The sequence below is a fragment of the Chrysemys picta genome, chromosome 6 (genome assembly GCF_011386835.1).
Source record: "Chrysemys picta bellii isolate R12L10 chromosome 6, ASM1138683v2, whole genome shotgun sequence".
Lineage (NCBI taxonomy): Eukaryota > Metazoa > Chordata > Testudines > Emydidae > Chrysemys > Chrysemys picta.
Genome location: NC_088796.1, coordinates 42,121,542 through 42,146,643, shown reverse-complemented (window position 1 = coordinate 42,146,643; position 25,102 = coordinate 42,121,542). Strand labels below are relative to the sequence as shown.

General features: G+C 42.6%; 1 protein-coding gene across 14 annotated transcripts in view; it reads right to left on the bottom strand.

Annotated features, from left to right (window-relative positions):
• MAST4 (microtubule associated serine/threonine kinase family member 4) overlaps positions 1–25,102 on the bottom strand; it is a 422,044-nt gene that overhangs the window by 169,896 nt on the left and 227,046 nt on the right. For 4 of the 14 annotated variants that reach the window (XM_065599050.1, XM_065599051.1, XM_065599052.1 and 1 more), the window contains one exon: positions 1,707–1,787. The exons of 6 other annotated variants lie outside the window; for them this stretch is intronic. In XM_065599050.1, the coding sequence (XP_065455122.1) occupies positions 1,707–1,787 (81 nt within the window). Of the gene's footprint in view, positions 1–1,706; positions 1,788–5,679; positions 5,837–25,102 lie in introns of those variants that run through there. 4 more of the 14 variants (XM_005301019.5, XM_065599056.1, XM_065599054.1 and 1 more) reach the window with 3 other exon arrangements.

Below are 25,102 nucleotides of genomic sequence, written 5' to 3'. Positions count from 1 at the left end.
AGAGTTGTATGTTCTCTCTTGGCTGCAGAAGAGGCTGTTTGAAAACATTTGTTTTTGAAAAATGACTCACTATTTTCCTGCTATCAAGACAAACCCTATAGCATATAATACTGTTGCAGACCACCAGCTAATTAACATCAGAGCGCTTTCAAACACATTAACAGAATATATTTAATGACTTCTTAAATTATATTTAAAAATACACAAAAAATTGCTTTTTTTAACCCCATCTCACCGCACCAAACAGCAAGCATTTGAAAAAAGAAAGAAAAAAAAAACTATCAAAATGTTGAGGGGGAAAAATCCCAAAACACAGAAAATACCACATTTCCCAATTTCATCTCAAATCACAGAAATAAGGATGATAGTGACCCACTTGTTTTTAATAAAAAAAAATTGTGTATTACCGAGAATAATACATTCATGTAACGACTTCCACATGATGTTCAACCAAAGCTTTAGAACCAAATACTTAAGGTCTACTTTTGTGTACTTAATGCATACAATATGTGCATTACTATAGAATTTAAAAACAAACTACTTTATCAAAGTTTCTTCACCCTAAGAGCATCTGCTGAAACTCTTGATTAACAAAATTACATAGTTGTTCATTCCTGACATGAATAACAATGTATTAATATTTATTTTGAGAACATTCTCCATTGAGCAGAACCTTGTAAACTCACACTAATGACAAAAACACAAGGTAATGTACTTAATTTTTTGAATTAGCAAGACATGGAACAAAGCAAGAATGATGTATCGCCATATAAATTTTGTTTATTTGACAAGTATACTTCAGTTTTCATTATCTATGATTATATTTAATAGTATAATAGTAAATGTTCTCTTGTATATTTTGAGCAAGTAATCATGTCTCAGACATAAGACCTCACAGTGCATATTTGTGAAGTTTTACTGTATTAGAATCACAACTTCTATTGCCATGACATTTCTATTGCTGGAAGGGGAAACAGTCCAACGGACCTACACTAGATCACTATGTGCGTTCCTAGGTCAGTGTAGCTCTTGGACACCAAATTCCTATTTTGAAAACTGTTTGACCTCGTAAAAGCACATCATTGTCTAAAAGTACATGATTGTCTATCTTCTACACAAAAATAACTATTTGAATAATGAACCATCCTCACCCTCTGAACTGTCCTCAGACTTTTAATGTGATGCAAAACAGTGCAGCATCTCTCATTAAACTGATACAATAATATTAAATTCCAACAACACAAATTAAAAAAAAGCCAATGTATCCACTTGCATGTTGTACCTCCTATCACAATCATTTCATCATAAAGAGGTGAGCTCAGTGACAAAGTGAACACACATACAGGTATCCCCTGTACATACAATGCACCAAAGTAAGTGCAAAACCGCAAGGCCCATAAGAACTAATAACAATTGTTGCAATTTAGCTACAGAAAACAGAATATAATAAAAATATTTGATTTTTCAATGACTCCCAACTCCCTATGCATCAACATCTTGAGTCGCTTTAATCCCTCTCACATGTTTCTGCCATATTTTAGAAATACTTTAATGTTGGAACAAGATCTTGTTTTAAGTAGACATACTTCTATGACTGCACAGACATATTTGATTCAGTATTCTGCCTTCCCCTACCCCCACCATGTCTTTTTTTTTTTTTTTTAAATGAAGAAAAAAATGGCAATGACGGAAGTTTACTTGCTTACCTCCAAAAATGAAAAGCGAACAGAGGACTGCATGGACTGCAAGGGCTTGTTGGGGTTGGGCTCAGGCTCCTTGGGGTGAGACTGAAAGTTAAAATAACGTCATCTCTAGTAAACAAAAGGTTCAGTAAAAGTAGCATGATTTACTTTAGGGATTATGGTCCTTAAAACAGAAATTTTAGAGCGCTGTCTTGAATGAAATGGTACACAACCATCTACTAATTATCACTTCTATTAGCCACATCAGTCTTGATCCACCCCGGGTATGAAATTGATAAAAATTTAAAATAAGATAATGTGGGAAGCGTGGAGTAGCCTACACGTTTGGCTTTTTGCAGGAAAAAATTACTGCCATGTGAGTCCTCTAGGGAAAACTAAAAGGAACTTCGTAAAGGTTTGTGGTTAAAAAAAACCCAACAACTACCTGAGGTGCTCAAGTGCTATATAGCAGTCTTTACACAAGAAGATATCCAGATACCTAAAACTAAGTATTTGATTTTGCACATTGGCTTTATAAAAATATGATTTTGTTGGGAATAAGAAAACTTTGGTGCAAATTTTCAAATTTGGGAGCCCAAATGTAGGTACCTAAATAAAAGTGGCCCCATTTTCAAACACAATGAACTACTGTAACAGTGGGAAACGCAGATGCTCAACAGCTCTGAAAGTCAGACCAAATATTTAAGTGACTCAGTACGGATGTGTGTTTAACAGGCAATCACATCAGACAATTTTGACCTTAGAAACTGTCTTTAAAAAGTACTTTGGAGTGTAGTTCTACTTCAAAAGGTTCATCTGTAAAAACAGCATTGTAGGGCCATTGACGGATTACACAGTTGCACCTCTGAAGTATACGCATACAGTGACAAGCACTTTTCTCATAAATGCTTGCTGAAAAGCTTTTTAATATGTCCAGTAACATGCCTATAGTTGCAACTGGCTAAAGTTAGCTATCTTCCATTCTTGTCCTAAAGCGACTAGTTAGCTTTGCTTGAACTTTTGTGTGCACTGAGGACTCTCTCAAATTATCCCACCATTGCTCTAGCTTTGGTGCTAGCTCCAGACAGAGCAACAGTGGGAGCACACAGATAGACCAGTCACCAGCTTTTTCCCCCCCCCACATCATTTCATCTACCTGAACCCTGTGGCCAACCTATGCTAGTACTCCCAAAGTTACATCACAGGCTGAGTTGCACCTGTGCTAGTGCAACCATAGGGATAAAATTTGATTGATTTAAAAATCCTCTTTACAAAATTTATGTATGCTTGATCCAACTATCATGGGCCTTGAAAAAGGGTAAACTAAACAAGTGTCCCCAGGAGGATGGAGTTTTCTGGGGAGGGTAAGTTTGTGCAACTGGGGTGTCTTAGGGGTGAGCATTGATGCTGGGCACATAGAGAAGGTAGACTGTGGGGATCCCATTCCCTGAAAGTACTATGATACAGAGAGTCTGTGCCCAAAAGGCTAGAGCAAGAGACTGAAAATGAACCTGCCAAGATCCAGGGGAGCTTAGAAGTACGATGGATCCAAGCACAGCAGCCTGGTGAGAATTCAGCAGGGGAAAGGACAACCAGGATCTGAGACACCATTATAAACCTGTTTTCAGTTGTTTATAACTTTGCCAAACTTAAAAGTGGTCAGGTTGAACTTTTCCATGCTGGGTGTATTTTTGGTGGGATTTTGGGGGGTGGGTGAGGGAGCTTAAGTTCAAGCAAAAATGGCCCGGCCATTGCCAAGAATGAAATTAGGGAAAATATGTTGTTTTGACACATTAAAAAACAAGTCCTACAACCTTTTTATTGAGAAGCTCTAGCATCTCCAACCTTTGGAGCAGGGACCTGAAATTTGCAGGAGGTGATCAGAGTGTCAGGGATGTGCCTTTTGCATTCCTCTGAAAAAATGCCTTTGAAAAATCTTCACACATGCTCAATTGAGACTTGTTAGAATTTGGCAGCTAAATTCAGACTCTGTCTGTACTGGTCATGTTCCATTCCGGGGCGGCAAGAGCTGAGCAGGACTTTCCCTGCTGGTCCTGGGTGCTATGGACAGGAGAACTGAGAGCAGGGCGTGTGCTTCTCCTGTGCTCTCAATGTTCCCCCCTGCTGGGGCTCGAGGCGCAGTAGAAAATTAGTGGCAGTGGGTGGATTGGGGTAAGGAGCCTGTGGTGAAACCAACCATAAATTTGCCACATCCTTTCTCTGTCCAAACAAGTAAAATATTAGTAAGTACAGAGACAACTTAAAGGTAAAGAGTTAATTTTTAAAATTTTGTTCAATTCTAATAAAACAAAAAGTATTAATAAAAGAGGTAAGATAATAGAAATAGATACATTATTCTTATTGTGACAACATTTTAACTACAAAAAGCAAACAACTAGTATTATAGTAATATACATTTTAACAATTTATATGATTCAAAATCTGAGCATTGTGGCAGAGTAAGCATTACCGTGGGAGGTTGCACAATAAGGAGGGAGAAATATATACTGTTTGGTACAAGTCATTACCTCCCTTTACAAAAACAAAATGTAAATGATTTTCCAACTTTTGTAGCTAGGGACATTATTTGCATAAGATTATTATGTATTTCTGGTGAAGTTTAATTTTTAAAATATTTAAATTGCCATTTCTTCAGAAAAGAGAATACAACTATAAATTATTAATGGAAACTATTTTAAGGAGCTCCCTGTAAGAAACTCCTTCAAAATTTGTGAAAAATTAGTAATGTTCTTTCTCAGAATACACTTCTGAAGTCCTAAAAGGTACCTACAAGTTTACAAACCCGTCCAAAGTAAAAGAAGCAGGAGTATTATTAAGTCTTCGTTGAAATGCAGAATTTTTCAATAATGTTTTAAACGCATAAATGGGAGAACTCCAACGCACTAACTTCAAAGTCATTTTCTGTAATAAGGGTTCTGGCACCTTTAAGCAATATTAGAATGGATTATTTTCCCCATGTATATACACGCACGCACGCACACACACGCACTACATTTGCATATATGTCTCCCTTTAAAACTTTCCAAATGTCTTAGGTAATATCTTTTATAACTAAATAACTTTTCCTTTGTATTTGCAGTACTCAGGTATTTCCTGTAGCAAGAATGGGGAAGTCCAAGTGAATACTGCAGGATCTGAAGTAATAGTATCTATTTATCTAGCTGAAACAGCAAATTTTCTGGGGTGTATGTATGTATAAACACATATATAGCATATGGAGCCTGTGCATATGGGTACGTATGTATAGATATAAATACAATTGGCTGATTATTTAGAACAAATATGTGCTGACACTTTGTGAATAAGAGGCTTTGTTCAACATATTCACTATAAAGCCAATTTGTATATTTTCATGTAGCTACTCTCTAAGTAAGAGCTGAAAGCAGGCAAATGAGTTAATCAGCTTTAAGAAAATACAAAGTAAACATACTGCTAAACTAGGTAAACACATTTACTGCAGAGACTAGATGCTAAGCAGGAATCATTCACAATGTAATACAGTTCATTAATATTCTGTTACACATGTAAAATATGTATCATACCTAATGAATGCTCAAAAATAGCATTTCTATTATGTTCTAATCTCTTGTAGTGCTCTGTATTATTCAGCAGAGACAGAGGCCTTTCTGAAAGGCAACACTGGGATAAACAAACAGTAACAGAGAGGGGGAGAGAAAGACAGACACCATGGCCTACAGATACATTCTTTCACTGTGAGCTGTTAGGATGCTTCATGATCTGAGATTCAGCAACTTTAAAATGCAGAAATGTTTTCTTCTAAATATACTGCAATGTCCTGGCTCTAGGCTCACACATTTTCTGAAATCAACTGCAATGCATTTAAAACATGTTCCTTCAATCTAAAGCTGCAGTGCTCCGAGACTGTCAGTACAAACATATATTAAATAGCTATTGGTTGCACAAAACCTAATGCCATGCAGAAATCATTAAAATATTAAAGACAGACAATACTTACTCCAAGGTCAACCCTGGAATTTGTAGCCTTTCCCGCTGGGCTTTCATTGCTGTTATATGTTACCACACTCTATTGTAACCATGACACACATTCACTGGCAGCATCCTGGTGATGACAGAGAGCCAAAATGAACCACTATAAAGGAATGGACTAACAATCTCTGGGGGGAGGGGGAGTGTACTGCAAGTTTGGGTCCTTCCACCTCTAGCTGTCATGAAGAGATGTCAGCTGCCTTTTTCAAGTTAACAGCAATGCACACCGCACTGATTTTGCAAAGAGAATGAAGCCTTCAGCTCTGCACATCAAGTAATTCATTTCTAATAGCCTAAAAAAGCAGTTGCCTCACTGACGCGCACACTTTTCACCTCGACAGAATGAAAAGTCCCCCTCACCACACAGACTGACAGCTCAAAAACATAAAGCAACAGCAATGTACGCTGAAAACAGTTTCCCTCGGCAAATGTCAAACATTTACCACACCCTATGATCCTATCAAATAGAATTTAGCCATCTTGTTTAAGTCACATTATCCCTTTTCTTGGTAAATAGAATTATTCAGTGTCTGCGGCAATAAAATAGCAAGTCACTGAATGACAATGTAAGCTCTTTTTCTTGATATAGAAAATGATTTTAGGAGACTTAGGAGCAAATACATTATGTTATTGTAGCACTGATTGTTAATATAAGACAAAAAGTTAGTGTTCTGTTTTGGGGTGGTTGTATTTGAAGGTTAAAAAGGGAAATGTTATAAATATTTTATTAAGGATGAGATCCAGACTGCAAATTGAAGAAAGACATTTTAGATTGCCTTTAAAAATATACAATTTGAAAACAATCTCATTTCAATAACAGTAATATGCAAAGTACAGTGTATATCTGATGTCTCTTATTTGATTTAATCCTACCCATTCCTTTCCCTATCCCCTTCTTTGGTCTATGCCTTATGTTTTTTTATTGTAAACTACTTGATGACAGCTAAGTCTTTTTTTATGAAATACCATGGAAAGCTAAAACTTTATGTAAGTGTTTATTACGAATACTGTAAGAGTCAGAATATTTTACCCCATTCAAATCAATGTTTTCTATGGCAAGTGCTTCAGGCCAGTGTAATGTAACAGTAATGTGAAAACAATTTATGTGAATCATTTATGTTGTTTTTATGGTTTTTCTACTTGCCAACCATTAGTTTTTTTAGTTTTAAACATCTGCATCCACAAATTTCTACTTTTCCTTGGGATAACATATATATATTCCCAAAACAGCCTATTTTAAAAGAACATTATTAAGGCTGCAAAGTCAAGTTTTCAAAGCTAAGAAATACCAGAATTAAAGTTGCCTGAGCAATCTTAGTTCACCCGCATTAGGATACAGTTTTAATTACATTATCATATTTTTTCCACAGGACCCTTGCCTCATTCAATGCACAGGATGGAGCTTCTCTGGGGATCACTCAGAATTATGTATAAAGGAGACTATTATCTGTAGAACCCCTGCCTGATTTGTGGCAGAATTTAGAAGGTATGTTATGAATGAGGCAGGGGACTGTAGGAAGAGAAAGGGATGGCTTCTTGGTTAAGGAAGTTAAATACCCCCCCGGAGAATTAGATTGCTCTATGAAAATAATGCCTGTGAAGTCCAGTTAGCATTTATGGGCAGTAATGGGTTGGAAAATGCAAAAGGAATCTTTGGAGAATTTAGCTCCCAAGTGCTAACAACTCTCTACTGAGCATGTGCAAACTGAATTTTTTATTTTCCAAAGGCTCATAACTTGACCAAATGTGGGAATTTTTAAAATGAGGAAGCAGAAGGCACATCCCTGATGCTAGGGTGATGCCCCCTGAACAAATTTTAAGTCCAAAGCACATAGATTCTAGAGCTTCTTTAAAACAATTACAATCAATTTGTTAACATGGACAAAAATCACATATTTTTCCCAAATCTCATTCTCAGAAATGACTGAAATCTTTTGCTGAAATCTAAAACAAAAAACAACAAAACAAACAAACAAACAAACAAAAACCCACACAGCCTGAGGCAGACACCTGGCACGGAAAACTTCAGCCTGAAGAGTCAAAGTGTGGCAAAGATATCAGGAACTGAAAACAGGGTCTTATGATGGGAAGTGTCAGGCAACCTTAACCATAGGCAGTGGTGCCTACACCTCACATAATATTATATATAATCTTTCAGTTTTTTAACAACTTCGAAGCTAATATAGCTCCTTTTGTTTACATCTTGGTGTATCAGCGTCACTTATGTCGTCTGCACGAATGCATACAACTATTGAGTCAGTGTAAGACGTTGGTGATCATTTCAGCATACCTCCGGTCTTTAAAAATATAAACAAAACTAAATGCGATGAGGTGGAGGCTTTTATTAAATGATATAATATGTAAGATTTTCCTGACCAAATTGTAAGAAAGATCAAATTTTGGGCCTAAGGGACTGACAATGTACCTTTCTGAAAATATATTGAAATATAAAGTCTAAATATTAAATAATTGTTTGCAGCTTGCTTCTTATCAGTAGCACCAACAATATGTGAGGTACGATACAAACACAGAAGGTAGCTTATCTCCCTGGCTCCAAAGAACTCATATCATTATACACAAGACAATAAATAATCATTGTTATGTTTTTTCTTTCCATTACGTATTTGTATTAGCCAATATTTCTAATGTGGTTGACATATCGCTGTTGGCCTTAGTTTGTACTCTACTGGAAATCAAGTTAAAGAAAACCCAGAATTGTGCATTTGAATTTCTAAAAGTCCTGTTAAAAAAAAAACTTGAATGGTTATCAAACTCAGGCAGGCCCAACCAAGCCGGACTAGCCCATATCTATCCTACAAATAATCTTATTGGTCAAATCCTAAACTCTGTCCCTATTGTCTGATGGGAAAACTCATTACCAAAACAGGATGGATGCATGGAAGTGGATTAAAGTTATTAACTTAAGATAGGGTATGGGTTCCCATTTTTAAAGGCAAAAAGGGGACAGTTAGGCACCAAACTGCCAGTTGTGCCTTTGAAAATCTACCCCTCAATTTGTAAGTAAAACACAAGCCATTCTTTACAACTATTCCGTACCTCACAGATGCAGCAAACCTGTACACAGACCATTTGCTGCAAGTCACCCTTCAATACTCTTAAGCCACCTGGAGTGGCAGCCAATTTCTCTACATTGTAAACTTCTTGGGGCCAACGACTGTCTTTTTATTCTATGTTTGTAAAGGGCCTAGCACAATGAGGTCCTGGCCAAAGACTAGTGCTTCTAAGCGCTACAGTTATACAAATAATTAATAATAATAGCAGTAGTACATTATGACGATTGAATTTGGGATAGCCCCTTCAGATTAGAGATGTGACGCAACTGCGGGGCAATAGAAGGAAAGCTCCACAACCTGTGCACAGATTTATACTACTTCTGTAGACTTTGGGGCTGAATTTTTGTTTATTCCTATTATATTCTCTTAAATTTTCTTCGGTAATATTACCACTATACACAGCATCTGTTTCTCTGATTGTTGGGTGATGAGCATTATCAACCAAAGGATAGGAAATCTCTACAACTACTATGTATATATAGGAGGCAAGGTGCATGGCTTCTATTGTATAAATCTTTATAAACTTTCACAGCAGATTTAAAGGAAAAAGACAGTTCTGTCTTAACAGGGTAAGAGCTAAATAGCTCCAAAGTTTTTATTAGATCAAGGCAATGCCACAGCCTTTTCCATAAAAAAAAACAACCAAAGGAGTAAAGTTCAGAAGCACTGCACACCTTGCTTAAAAAGGCAAAGAACGGTTACTTACCTTCTGTAACTGTTGTTCTTCGAGATGTGTTGTTCACGTCCATTACACATTAGGTGTATGCGCGCCGCGTGCACGGACGTCGGAAACTTTTTCCCTTAGCGGCTCCGATCGGGCCGGCAGGGCCCCCTCCTTCCCGCCAGAGCGGCGCCCCGCTCCAGGGTATATATATCCCTACCGACCCGACCCCTCCGGTTCCTTCTTGCCGGAGACTCCGACAGAGGGGAAGGAGGGTGGGAAGTGTAATGGACGTGAACAACACATCTCGAAGAACAACAGTTACAGAAGGTAAGTAACCGTTCTTTCTTCTTCGAGTGATTGTTCACGTCCATTACACATTAGGTGATTCCCAAGCTTACCATTGGAGGTGGGTAGGAGTCACGGTACAACTGACTGTAGCACAGCCCGCCCGACCATTGCGTCCTCTCTGGCCTGATGATGGATCGCGTAGTGGGCTGTGAATGTATGCACGGACGACCAGGTGGCCGCCTTACAGATCTCCTGGATAGGGACCTGCGCCAAGAAGGCCGTTGAGGACACTTGGGCCCTAGTCGAGTGGGCCCGGATCTCCGGGGCCGGAACATTGGCGAGCTCATAACAGGTGCGTATACAATGCACAATCCATGCCGACAAGCGCTGTGTCGAGATAGGCAAGCCTTTCATACGCTCCACAATAGCAATGAACAGCTGAGGTGTTCTGCGGAACGACCTGGTCCGTTCCAGGTAGAATGCCAACGCCCTTCGAACATCCAGGGTATGTAGGCTGCGGTGGTGAGGGTCCGTATGGAGTTTAGGAAAGAACACCGGTAGGCAAATGTCCTGCCCCATGTGAAACTGCGATACCACTTTTGGAAGGAATTTGGGGTGCGGCCTCAGTTGCACCTTATCCTTATGGAACACTGTATAGGGTGGTTCCGAAGTGAGGGCCCTCAATTCCGATACCCTTCTGGCCGACGTGATGGCCACGAGAAACGCCACCTTCCACGAGAGGTGCGTGAGGGAGCAAGTGGCCAGGGGCTCAAAGGGGGAACCCATGAGTCTTGTTAAGACTAGGTTCAGATTCCACGCCGGGACAGGCGGGCGCGAGTAGGGAAACACCCTTTCCAGCCCCTTGAGGAATCGGGCCACTGTGGGGTTGGAGAATACTGACACTCCCAACTCACCCGGATGGAAAGCCGAAATAGCGGCTAAATGCACTCTAATCGAGGCGGGCGCAAGGCCTTGATTCTTGAGGTGCAGCAGGTAGTCCAAGATCGATGGAACTGAGGCTTGTAAAGGCTGTATGCGTAGAGGCTCGCACCAGTGGGAGAACCTTTTCCATTTAGCCAGGTAGGTCGCTCTTGTAGAGGGCTTTCTACTATTAAGGAGGATTTGTTGAACCTGGTGAGAGCACCTGTGTTCTGCATCGTTCAGCCAGAGAGATACCATGCCATGAGATGTAGCGAAGACAGGTTCGGGTGCAGAAGGCGACCTTTGTCTTGTGTGACTAGGTCGCGATGGAGGGGGAGGGTGATTGGGTCGGCTATGGACAATTCCAGCAGGGACGTGAACCAATGCTGGCGTGGCCAGGCTGGGGCGATAAGTATGATTGTCGCCCTGTCCCTGCGGGTCTTGAGGAGAACCTTGTGTATGAGTGGGAACGAAGGGAAGGCATATCTCAGACTCCCTCCCCATGGGATCGTGAAGGCATCTGCTAATGATCCCCGGCTGAGGTTCTGGAATGAGCAGAACTGAGGGCATTGGCTGTTGTCCCTGGTGGCGAATAGATCCACCCGGGGAAAGCCCCACCTCCGGAAGATCGAATGCAGGACGTCGCGCCTTAGCGTCCATTCGTGCATTCGGTAGGATCGGCTGAGGCGGTCCGCTAAGCCGTTTTGGATCCCCGGAAGATACGTCGCGATGAGGTGGATCGCATGGGCTATACAGAAGTCCCATAATTGGAGTGCCTCGCGACAGAGGGGAGAAGACCGGGACCCGCCCTGCTTGTTTATATAGAACATGGCGGTAGTGTTGTCCGTCAGGACTGCCATGCTGTGACCTTCTATGGTGGCGCGGAAGGTCTGACAGGCAAGGCGAACCGCTCTTAGCTCCTTCAGATTGATGTGAAGCAGCTTGCCTTCCCTGGACCACAGCCCTTGGGTCCGCAGTTCCCCCAGGTGCGCTCCCCAACCCAAGTCCGATGCATCTGTTACCAACGTCAGAGTGGGCTGTGGGGCAGCGAAGGGGATCCCTTCGCAGACCTGTTGGTGATCGAGCCACCAGCAGAGCGAGCCCAGCACCTGGTTTGGGATCGTTACTACTTGATCCAATGGGTCTCTGTTGGGGCGGTGCGTTTGGGCGAACCACAACTGTAAAGGCCGGAGCCTTAGGCAAGCATGTCTTACCACGTGTGTGCAAGCTGCCATATGCCCCAGGAGCTGCATGCAACACCTTGCCGTTGTCGTGGGGAATTTTTGGACCGAGCTTACGGCCTTCTGAATTGACATGAACCGTGCCTCTGGTAGGCTTGCCTGCGCGGCTACCGAGTCCAGGGTCGCACCTATGAAGTCCAGTCTCTGTGTGGGGACTAACGTGGACTTGGGCACATTGACCCGGAGGCCGAGCTTGTCAAACGTCTGCAAGGCCAGCGTCACGTGAGATCGGACCTCGGCCTCCGACCTGCCCGCGAGAAGCCAATCGTCCAAGTAAGGGAATACACGCATCCTTCTTTTTCGAAGGAAGGCTGCTACCACGGACATGCACTTCGTGAACACTCGTGGTGCTGATGCCAGGCCGAAGGGCAGGACCGTAAATTGGAAATGGCGCTGGTTGACAACGAAGCGCAGAAACCGCCTGTGGGCCGGATTGATTGCGATGTGAAAATAGGCATCTTTCATATCGAGGGCAGCGTACCAATCCCCCGGATCCAGGGATGGGATAATAGTTCCAAGGGAGACCATACGGAAGCGCGCTTTGATCAGAAACTTGTTTAGACCGCGCAGGTCCAAAATAGGACGGAGGCCCCCTTTCGCCTTGGGGATCAGGAAGTATCTGGAGTAGAATCCTTTTCCCCTTAGGTCTGGTGGGACCTCTTCTACTGCTCCTGCAGCGAGAAGGGTCTGTACCTCCTGTATGAGAAGTTGCTCGTGAGAGGGGTCCCTGAAGAGGGACGGGGAAGGGGGATGCCAGGGAGGGGGCGAGGAAAACTGGAGGGTATAGCCCGCCTTCACTGTGCGCAGGACCCAGCGGTCCAATGTTATGCGCAACCAGGCCCGGTAGAAATGGGACAGGCGGTCCTTGAAACCCAGAGGAGGATCCGGTATAGAATGCGGTACGCTGTCCTCGGGCGTAGCTTCAAAAGCCTGGTTTATTCCCTGGCTGCGGCTTGCCCTGGCCGTGACTCTGGCCCCGGTTAGGCGTATTGTTACGTCTCTGCCTGTTATCCCTGCCTCGACGGCGGTAAGGTTCGTGCCGGGGGCGAGGGTGGTATTGCCTTGGCGGTGGCTGGGGTTTAAAGGGCTTACGCTGCGTTACCGGGGTGTGCATACCCAACGACTTACGGGTCGCTCGCGAGTCCTTAAGGCTATGTAGCCTGGCGTCCGTTTGGTCGGAGAACAAGCCCGAACCTTCAAACGGGAGGTCCTGCAGTGTGGTCTGCACCTCTGGCGGGAGACCTGAAGCCTGTAACCACGCCGAACGCCTCATCACGACTCCTGACGCGATTGTTCTAGCCGCAGCGTCGGCTGAGTCGAGGGAGGCCTGCAATGAGGTCTTAGCCACCGCCATCCCCTCGTCCACCAGGGCCGTGAACTCCTGATGCGCGTCCGGTGGGAGGGAGTCCTTAAACTTGGTGACTGATGCCCAAGAGTTAAAATTATGCCTGTTCAGAATCGCCTGCTGATTGGCGATCCTTAGTTGAAGGCCCCCAGATGAATAGACTTTCCTCCCGAACTAGTCCAGTCGCTTAGCTTCCTTGCCCTTGGGGGCAGGAGCTTGCTGGCCATGACGCTCTCTCTCTTTGACCGCCGAGACCACCAGTGAACAAGGGGACGGGTGTAAAAAGAGGAAGTCAAACCCTCTAGATGGGGCGAAGTATTTCCTCTCCACGCCTCTCGCAGTCGGTGCACTGGAGGCCGGCGTTTGCCACACCGTCTTATAGTTGGACTGTACTGTCCGTATGATCGGGAGAGCGACTCTGGAGGGGCCCTCCGGGCTCAGGATATCGACCATGGGGTCTTCCTGTTCTACGGTCTCCTCCGCTTGCAGGCCCAGGTTGAGGGCTACCCTGCGAAGCAGGTCTTGGTGCGCCCGATGGTCAATCGGGGGAGGGCCGGACACCATCGTGCCCGCTACTGCCTCGTCTGGCGAGGAGGAAGAGGTCGGGGCCTTTTGCCCATCCTCATTGTCCTGCAAGCCGGCATCTACCAGTTGCTCCTCTGGGGCCTGACCCGCAGTGTGGGACTGGGACGGTACCGTACTCGGTGCCGAGTCCACTCCTTCCCGCTCCGGTGGTCTAGAGACTGTTGCCTCCTTATGCGATGGCGGGCGGTGCCGCGGGGAGCGGGATCAGTACCCCGATGGCCCAGATCTCGAGGCCCTCGATGGGGGCCCTTGCTGGTGGTAGGCCCAGGGTGTCCAGAATGGCCATTGGCTCGGCTGGCCCCACTGAGAATGGCCATAGTCCCTGCTGGCCTGCGACCTATGGGCATACCCGCCGTACCGGTCAGAGTCAGTCCCCAAGACCACGGACGGTGACCTGGAAAGCCACGGTGGAGCCGTAGGCTGGTGCCGGTCCGGGTTTGGGGAGAAGCGCCTCCTCGACCAGGACCTGGAATAGCGTCTCGCCGACCTGGACCTGGAACGGTACCGGCGATCACGGGACCGGGAACGGCTACGGCTGGTCGGCCTCGGGTAACGTACCCCCGACACTTCGCGGTGCCGACTCGTGCTGGGTTGCTGAGTCGGTGCCGACCGCTTGTTGAAGCCCGACTGCTGCGGTGCTTCCTGCGCCGAGGGTAACCGGGAGTCCGCCGAGGCGGAGCTCGACCGGGACCGGTTCCCGGAACGGTGCCGAGACGGCGACCGTGATGGGCGCACCATCGCCGGCTTGCCTCTGTGCGGCAGCTTCGGCGGAGCGACCTCAGCGCGTGTAGGGGCCTTGACGGACAATGCAATGAGGTCCTTAGCTGCCTCAAACGTGTCCGGAGTGGAGGGCTGTTCCAAGAGCTCCTCCAGCCCTTCCTCCTCACTCGACGCGCCCATCCCGGGGCTCGACGGGCCTTTCGGCACCGGAGCCACTACCGGGGTCTGTGCTGGGGCCGTACAGGCCTTAGGGGCACTCTAGGTTTTTGCCGGTGCCGCCCTTTTGTGCGGGGAGCGTCCTCGGGCCTTAGGTTGGCCCTTCACTTTCGCCGGCGAAGACGACCGGCGTCGTATATGTCCCCGTTGGGTCGGTGCCGTGGGCTTCGGGTGACCCGCCAGCGCCGGTTCCTGCACCGATGCCGGGGCGCTTCGCACGGAGGCAGACGGTGCCGTCGAAGTGGAGGGCTGCAATGCCGTCTCCATGAGCAGCTGCTTAAGGCGAAAGTCTCTTTCTTTCTTAGTTCTAGGCTTGAAGGCCTTGCAGATCTTGCAGCGCTCTTTCTGGTGAGCCTCCCCCAGGCAGCGGAGACACGAGGCATGTGGGTCACTTAATGGCATAGGTTTGCGGCACGTGGCGCAAGCCTTGAAGCCTTGGGCGTGCGGCATGCCCTGCCGCCCAGGGCCAGTGCCGGGTTGAACAAACAACCACGGCAGGGACTTTAAGTACCCTAATGAGCTGTTAACTACTGGCTCAATACTACTACAAACTAACTGATAACTGCTAATAACACTAATGACTATTGCTAAGGGACACTCTCAGACGAGAGACAGAGATGTTCCAACGCCGCCACGGATGGTAAGAAGGAACTGGAGGGGTAGGGTCAGCAGGGATATATATACCCTGGAGCGGGGCGCCGCTCTGGCGGGAAGGAGGGGGCCCTGCCGGCCCGACGGGAGCCGCTAAGGGAAAAAGTTTCCGACGTCCGTGCACGCGGCGCGCGTACACCTAATGTGTAATGGACGTGAACAATCACTCGAAGAAGAATACAAGTTTCAGTAATTAATCCCACTTGTCAACTTGGACACGAAGGTGAATTAAGAAGACACGCCTATAACAGAGCTATTAATTCACCAACTCTGCATGGTGACTAAAAGCCATGCAAAAGGATAAGATGGTACCCATGCTGCATGACAAGATATACAAAATTATTTTAGTGTAAAACTTTATAAACAGACAGTACATACACCTCACCAGGAGAAAAGCACCATTGGTGTAGGTGAGGCTATAAGAGAAAGAACTGGACTGGCAGCTGAGCACAGCAGTTTAAGCAGAAGCAGCTGTGAAGCTGTGTACAAAGGCTACTTTGAGACCCACAGAGATCAAGAGAATGCAACTTCTGGTCAGATCAGGAGTGTATTCTTAAAATTTTCATATTACTGTTCAGTAAACTCATGCTGGTACTTCGAGTCAGCGTCACTGGTAGTATTTTATTCTCACCTTGGATTAAGCTTGGATTGGTATGGGAGATTTTCTTCCCTATATTCTGCATTTCCAGAAGACTTGGGAAAATGATTTACTGAAGAACACAGTAGTGAATTCTGACAAATTCTGCTCTCGGTTGTACTTATACAGCAAAATTTAGCCTTAATTTAATTAGATGAAGTCTAGCTACTAAGAACTGACTCCGCATTTAGGTAAAACAATTGTTTGAGTTTAACTTCAGATTGATCAGCTACAAGTCACGCCTGCCAGTTTCTGGTTGGGAAAACAATTAAAATGAGGCTCATGTTGTTGCAGAAAATCTCATTCATTAATTTAACGCAATTCCATTTTTTATTTCTGGAATAAACAAAATTAATTGTACTTTCAAGAGGCAGGGATAGGATCAATGTCTCAGTCAGAGATAATAATTTAAACTTCATTTCTCTCTACAGTAATGTCAGCCTTGAAAGAGGTGACAAGTGTTTTATTGACTTATCCAACACTTTTAGTTTAGCACTGTAGATCATTATTTACTATTATGAAGATTAACTACTGCAATATTGCATTAGAAAGTTACATTTACTGTTTATTTGCTGTAAGTGGATAGTGGCTGTGCGCTTGCACTGACCTCTTGCTGTTTAGCTCAAGGCTCTATTATATTGAGGTTACTGGAAAGAGGTCCCCACCACCACCACCACCACTATCACCATCAGCGAGTAGTTTAGTTGCACAAAGATGGTTTTTACTAACAATTTTCTGGAGAACAGAATTATCAGCTCTTGATACTAAATTTAAAACGAGTTGTTATAATGTGGGGGTAAGGTAGCTTTTTCAAGTTTGTACACCAAGTTCTTGTATGCCAGTGGGATGTCCAAGCAAAGAAGAGGCTAACTAATACTTTACTTTCTTTATATATCCAAAGAAAAGGGAAAATAATGGGAACTAAATGCCAGGAGAAAAGTCCATTCTCAAAAACAGGGAACTATTGCAAGCAGTCTAATTTCCCGGAAGCCAGCCCCTGCAAAATATCACTTCTGCTGTCAACCAAATTACTTCTCCGGCAACATGAGTCTCTGACCAACTGAAGAAATATCTCCTACTTTAGTTTCTGCTCTGTACAACATCAAACACTCAGCAAGTCTGTAATTAAAAAGTATTCTTTCCTGCCAATTAGACTCACTTGAGTATTGACAGATACTGCCTATGTTGACACAAGCTCCCACTGAGGTGCTATCTTAGCTTGAAGAATAGCCTTGATAATGTGACAAAATGGGAGGATCAGAGCTAGGGGGACATTTTCCAGTGTACAAATGGTGGTTAGAAACCTAGATAGGCTAAAGATGAAGGTCAACATTTTCAAAAATGGGTACCTCACCTTAGTCACCTAAATCCCTATTTCAGATGTCCGTGCACATAGGAGCTTAACCTGAAGCATCCATTTTTTAAAATCTTGACAGAAAAATTTAAGATTTAATCCCCCAAAATCTATTCAAATGCAGACACCTGAAAAATTGATCTTCCTCTCCACCATATCAAATCTCATCATATTGCACTTTCAGGGCCTCCTCTGTTCCCTCATTTCTGGTGACTCACTACAGTTCTTTGGTATCTTCTTTCTATATTCCTACTATAATTCCATGCCAAACATAACACCACTGCAATTCTGACAAACCCACAATGACTATAAAACCTAAACAGGTCAGGTAACTTATTTCATCCGTCTTTCCCAGACTATAATCAATAGGCGCTAATATCCTTAAATGGTGGCAACATGGTATAATTCAGCTAATGAATCTGTTTTATTATTAACAACATTGATATAGCAGTAGCACCTACAGACCAATCAGTATGCTGTGAAGCTTGATTAGTTAAGGTTCACTCACACTGTGCTTTGAAGATATAAAGTGGCACATGTAATAACAGTTATTAAAATAATAGATTAACTTGTTATTTTTGGCAAAATAACTGTAGAATGACAGCCTGCTCTGTATTTACTTTGACATGATTGACAAAGCTAAGTTATAGGACTCTGTGGATAATATTGTTCACAAAAATGGGAATTACTATATTGTGACCATTCTACTGGCACTCTGGATCAACAGACTTGGCTCCCGGTCCTTTCACACATCTTTAAACAAACCCGAATGCAGCCTAAATCAAAATTGAAACTTTAAAAAAGCTTCTCACTGTAGAATCTCATAATCCATGAGTCGCTCATGATAATTTGCCATCAGTGAGAGAAACGCATGAGTAAATTACTGGGATGGCATCAGACTTTGTCTAAAGTATTCCCAGCTCTGGAATTTAAGTCCTCCAAATACTGTTCTCCTGTTCTAAAAGAAAGGATAAAGCCTCTATTGCCAGTTTTCAAGAGTGCATTACATTCCTTCCCCAGAGTGATTTGACGTTCCTGTTAATACTTTCAGGGCAAGAGAGAAACAGAGCCTATCAGATTATAATTTAACTTGAATTACAGTCTTGAGAAGAGGACATTCTACCTATAAAATGGCCTCTATCTGAAAGCCATTCATTCTGAAAGGACAAAGGCATACATTAGTACTACAAATCTATGGAAATCAGCTATATACACTGAACAACAGACTATTTCAGGTTATGTAATAAACTAAATTACAGACCTATAATATAATAGTGTTAGATACAGTTTGCTCTCAACTAATAGAATATGGATTTAACTTTCAACACCAGCACTGGGGTTCACACCCAATGCTGACAAAGTATCGTACTAGAGGTGCCATACTGTTAGCAGTGCTGTCTTTGGCAGGAGATATTAACTTTGTGTCCCCTTCTGTCAATGAAGAAATTAAAGATTGTATATTTGCTTACTTGGGAAGGGGGGGGGGGAGAGAGAGAAGAAAGGTATAGGTAGAGGAGGAGGGATTAACCCTGATGTTATGGCAACTCTCACTACTAACAGCTTCCACTTTCCACAGATCTGCTCAGGCGCCTGCTGAGTTTACCTATGCTGTCACTTCTATTACAAATATTTAGATTTGTGAAGTGGTTGAGGTTTATAGCATGAACAAGTACTATAACATCAAATTCAATATTCTAATATCACTCTTTAATTACCAATACAAACAATACAATGGTGCCTAGCAAAGTTATAGTTTGATGGCACTCAAGATTTGTAGCAGTTGCTTTATTGCTAAGAACAGGGTCTCTGAACGAGTTCTAGTAAAAACAGGGAAAAAAAGTTTGCGAGTCACTCTCTTTCCTTCAAAGATGAAAAATGCAACTTTTCGCTAAAAGCAATTTATTCGGGGGAGTTTTTCATTAGCAACCATTGCATTTACATTGCTTGGCTACATTTTGATTATACCAGTGTCTGAATCTGGTGCAGCTCATCAGATGGAGTGTTGATGAAAGTTCAGAAGTTTCACTCCTAGCTCTATTATTACATTGCCCCATCCCTGTGGTACCTGAGTGTGTTACACATTATAGACAACAGAACAATCAGATTTATCTTCCTTTCCTCACTCAAAGGAGCAATTTGACAGTTTCAAATGTAAGTGTTTTTTTTTTTTAAATGACACTGTGGTGGAAATATTAAGTTTGAGAAGTGAGCTTTGCATTTAGTTCTAAATCAGAGAGGTTAATAGCCATTCTTGATATTAAGTTCCACAGACTTGGACCAGCTCCTCAGAAAATTTTCTCCTACCTCAATTATTTGCTTGATAGTCATTTTTCCAGTGGAATATGCCTGTCACCAAGGGTCATGATTGCAATCGGAGAGGCGGGGTCTCTGGTAGTTTGGACTAGTCCAATCAAGGGCTTTAAAATGCCATGTTGAAGATCTAGCACTGCACTCTGTATTTAATGAGGAGCCAGCATAAAGAATGGAGCACCAGGAGATATGCTTATGGCAGCGTGCTGTCTGATCAGATAGCCTGCTGCATTCTGCACTAGCTAGAGAACTTTGAGGGGAGGTACGTCAAATGAGTTGCAATAATCAAGGCTGGAGGTCACAAAGGTATGGATCACTATGGCTAGGCATCAACTCAATAGTGTGGGACACTGTTTTTGACCTCCTGCAGATGGAAGGGAGGACATGTTTTGCTGCTGTGACTCTGAACCAGTGAGGACTCCAGGGAGACCCAATGATACAGAAAGACTTAACCTGACAATCTCTGTTACTAGGGGTCACAGATGGTCATGACTTTCACTGGGCTGGAAAAGGAAGGCTCAGCATCGCTGCTGGTGGCTCTGACAGCCATCATTCTTACAAAACTACTACTGCTATAAAATGATCGTGTCTAAATTAGCTGTTACCACTCAAGAAAGAGACCTTGGCGTCATTGTGGATAGTTCTCTGAAAACATCCACTCAATGTAGAGCAGCAGTCAAAAAAGCGAACAGAATGCTCTATATAAACCCATATATATGCCAACACCTTGAATACTGCATGCAGATCTGGTCACCCCATCTCAAAAAAAGACATATTGGAATTGGAAAAGATATGGAAAAGGACAACAAAAATGGTTAGAGGTATGGAACAGCTTCCATATGAGGAGTGATTAATAAGACTGCGACCTTTCAGCTTGGAAAAGAGACGACTAAGGGGGGATATGATAGAAGTCTATAAAATCACGACTGGTGTGGAGAAAGTAAATAAGAAAGTGTTATTTATTCCTTCTCATAACACAGGAACTAGAGGTCACCAAATGAAATCAATAGGCAACATGTTTAAAACAAGCAAAAGGAAGTATTTCTTCACACTACACACAGTCAACCTGTGGAACACTTTGCCAGAGGATGTTACGAAGGCCAAGACTATAACAGGGTTCAAAAAAGAACTAGATAAGTTCAGGGAGGATAGGAGCATCAATGGCTATTAGCCAGGATGGGCAAGGATGGTATCCCTAGCTTTTGTTTGCCAGAAGCTGGGAATGGGTGATGATTACCTGTTCTGTTCATTTCCTCTGAAGCACCCAGCATTGGCCACTGTTGGAAGACACTATATTGGTCTAGATGGACCTTTGGTCTGACCCAGTATGGCCATTCTTATGTACTTGTGCAAACAGGCTAATTACTTATAAGGCAGGAACTGTACTAATTATCTTGTGTCTGGTTTTGTGTCACTAACTCCTATCACTGTTTCTTATAGGAAGAGTTATTGGATTCTGGGGTTAACTGGAAGTTTAACAAAGTGATTTGCTCTCCTTAAAAGTTCTATGGAATGGAACTTTTCTACCTTTGTGGCAGAGGTAGCACCATCTCTTTGCATTCTTCAAAGCAATGACTTAGATTGGAAAGAATCCCTTGTGCTGGAATCTATCTGTACAAGCTAATGTTTTCCACCATCAACAGTCAAGCCTCCTTCCTTACCACTTTCTGTTGCAGGTCATCTGAGAACCATGGAGGCTTTCAGGTGGGCTGGACACCTACAAACACACCTTCCATTTCTTACTAACACAGAAGCCAGACAATGCATGGAAAAGATTCACTAACATTTTGGGGCCACACCACTGACATAAACCTGCTTGCTAGCCAACATTAGAAATAATACATACGGTACTGTGTCTTAGTGGAGACTAGCAGCATAAGAGACAGAATTGGGGCATCATAAAAATGGAAAAGAAATAACCCAGACTATTCCTAGGAGACTTTCCTACAGATTGTAATTTACAAGAATCTCCATAAATATGCGACACATGAGCAAGTTGCAGTAATGTATTTTATCAATGCTTCAGTACAGCACAATGAGGTAAAACTGGTCCTAGAGAACACTTCATCAAAGTCTACCTGGGGTGGAAGGTGTTTTTACTATTCTACACAATATTTTTTTTAATTGTAGCTTTAAACAATGTATTCAAATTTTAGAGGGTTTTTTTTTTTAAAAGCACTTTGAAACATGAATTGTATGCTGTACTGATAGGTCTACTGTATTTTACATTGCCATCCAAAGAAAATAGAGCAGGGGCGGCACACGAGCTGATTTTCAGTGGCACTCACACTGCCCGGGTCCTGGTCTGGGGGGGCTCTGCATTTTAATTTAATTTTAAATGAAGCTTCTTAAACATCTTAAAAACCTTATTTACTTTACATACAACAATAGTTTAGTTATATGTTATAGATTTATAGAAAGAGACCTTCTAAAAACATTAAAATGTTTTACTGGTATGCGAAACCTTAAATTAGAGTGAATAAATGAAGACCTGGCACACCACTTCTGAAAGGTTGCCGACCCCTGAAATAGAGCAACAACTGTATTCATTAGAAATGTTAATTAACTTTTTGTACCATAAAACAAATCTGAAAAATAGACTCTAGGAAGTTAAGTAATCAAGAATAATTTCAAAACACATCAGAACCATTTCCCATATAAAATACTACAGGTAGAAATGAGACTGCAACATTATGGTTGAGAAATCAAATATATAAAGTCAGCAAATTTGAGAAATTAAGGTTTCTACTGAAATACTTACTTAGCCATGTTGCACATTCTGTATATTTTTAAACATACACATTTAACACCATACAACAGTACTTAAAGCTTTGAAAAAGAGTGGACATGACCACATACGTGCAACCTGAGTTAAAGCCCATATGATTATCTTTTTCTTGAAATTGCATTTCACACCTAGATCTGAACGTGATTGGTGCTCTTGGTTAAGGTAATTTGACGAGAAACCTCCTTTTGCCACTGTACTCATCTCAGAAGTCAGGCCTTAAAAGCAGCAGATATCTTAACAATGGCATCTTGATCTGCCTTGCCAGTGTTCTAAATCCTTCTTGGCTAAGGGTACCGCAAAAAGCGAATGAAATCTGTTTTTTTCCATGCAAGTTAGAATATGTTAATTTTATACATGAATCAATATTCAAATGAAATTCTTAAATTTTTCTTTCTTCCACCAATTTTTGAGCAATACAAGAGCAAACATTTCAAATCAGAAAATATAGGGGAAATGAATTTTTGCCCATTTTCACACCTCCAAAATAGCTAGACTGATTTTGCTCAGGTTTTTCAGAAAAATTTAGAATAAAATAAACAATGGAAATTATTAGCCCAAGAACAAGTTGCTTGAAAGCAACTCAAGGAATTATGGGGGTTCTCAGGGCTTTCAAGTTCCCACGACTGTCAGGCTCGTGGTCCATTTCAGGAAGCCCTGGCATAGTAGGGCTGCCCCAGAACTTGGAAACCCGGACTCCTCAGCAGCCAGATTTCCCATTAGAACCCTGTCTATGATTCAACAAAAATTTGTTGAACCTGAACTCCAACCAGCCCTCTTACATATTATACACATACACACACACACACACATATATATATACATACATACATACACACACAGAGTATATTCCATGCATACTTTCTAAATTCATTTAAATTCCCACTGACATACCTCTAAGATGGTACTTTTATAAAACAGAGTATCTAATGGATGTTATAACACTGTCTGAAATATAGTGCCATCCTGAATATTTATAAATGATTTTTCACTGGAAACATGCAACTGTATCTCCATCACACAGAGGCACTCAACCAGTTACTCTTTCCCTTCATTCTGACTGAAGGTAGCATGCTCCCTCACAAATGCAAATCCTAGCTGCTTGAAGGATGCACTTACATGGGGCAACAGTCAACAAGGTATACTGTGTAGCCCTTTAAATGTGAGAATGTTGATTGAGAACCATTCGCTTCCTTGACAGCTGAAATGTCAAATAACCTAGCTGCAATATACTAGTTCATATCACAAGGCAGAAAAGATAGGTAGTATGGAAGATGGAGAAATATAGCTCTTTTCCCATCTCTAATGAAAACACCCACCAAAACCTTAGCACTTTTTCCACTTGCCAGTGAGTTAAAGCTGTGGATTCCAAACTTATTCCTGGCTAACACAATAGCCTCTTGGGGGACAGAAGAGTTCAATATAAAGTGATCCGTGCTGGATGGTTCTGGAACACAGAGAGCACAGAAGGTAATTAAAATCATTTCAGGGGCTGTGCTGAGCAGAGGTTGGCCAAAATATCAGGGCCAGCATTTCTCATCTCCTCTGTAAACACCACTTGGATCCTTGCTAATAATTTGTGACCAAATGATTACTATTTCTCTTCAAACTGTACAAAGGAATAACCTGTAACTTGAATTATTCAGTACAGTAATATGATTTTTTTGAAATGCTTGATACTGCAAATTAATACAACCCCTGTTGGACAACTCTAGCTACCTCCACTAAGTATTCCAATGGTTCTGAAATCACAGAGACAATGCCAACATATTAAAAAAGCTCCAAACTACTCACATTCCTGAAGTTAGTGCTGCCATTGCCACATTATAATGATATAGGCTATTTTGCTAAGAACACCATGGTCACGGAAGCCTGAAAACAAAAGATTCCTAAAACTGCCTTCTGCTCTGATATATACAGTCAGGGCTGTCACATTCTACCTGTCTCAGCAACTCATAAAATGTAACTGCTGTTAAAATTTCAAGGTAAAAATCTCTTTTCCTTCTGTTTGATAGATTATCTGTTCTAAAACTCACCAGATTGAGCATCTACTAAAAAGAACACAGCAGCTATCAAGTGTAATGGTCTGTAAGACATCAATTTAGTTTTCCCTACAGACCTTCCTCCAAATGCCCATTCTCTCTGACACCCTTTATTAGAATACACCACTTCAAACTTCCTTACAGAAGGGCCAACCAAAGCAATGTCTCTCAAGCTGCACCAGTTCCACTGTGTTCATTTAGTCCAAAACTCTCTTCTTGAACACTTCTTCCTGGAGAGTAGGTACCCCAAATATAGGCAGCCTCCCACCATATCTCACATATGAAACTATGAGGAAAAACAACTTACACCACCACCTAAATATTAGTTGAGAAGGCCAACAAAAATAACTGTCTGACTCATAGGGTCTCTTGTAGACAAACAAACTAGTATCAAAATCTGGAAGAATTTGGGTAATCTAGACTTTAATAATGATTGAATCAGTTTGTCTAGCTTCTAAATCTGAAAAAGTAGCAACTGAAAAAACTAAAAAAAGTTAGTCAGAAAGATGGTGCTACATCTTGGAATATATTGAATCAACTAGGACTAAAATAACTATT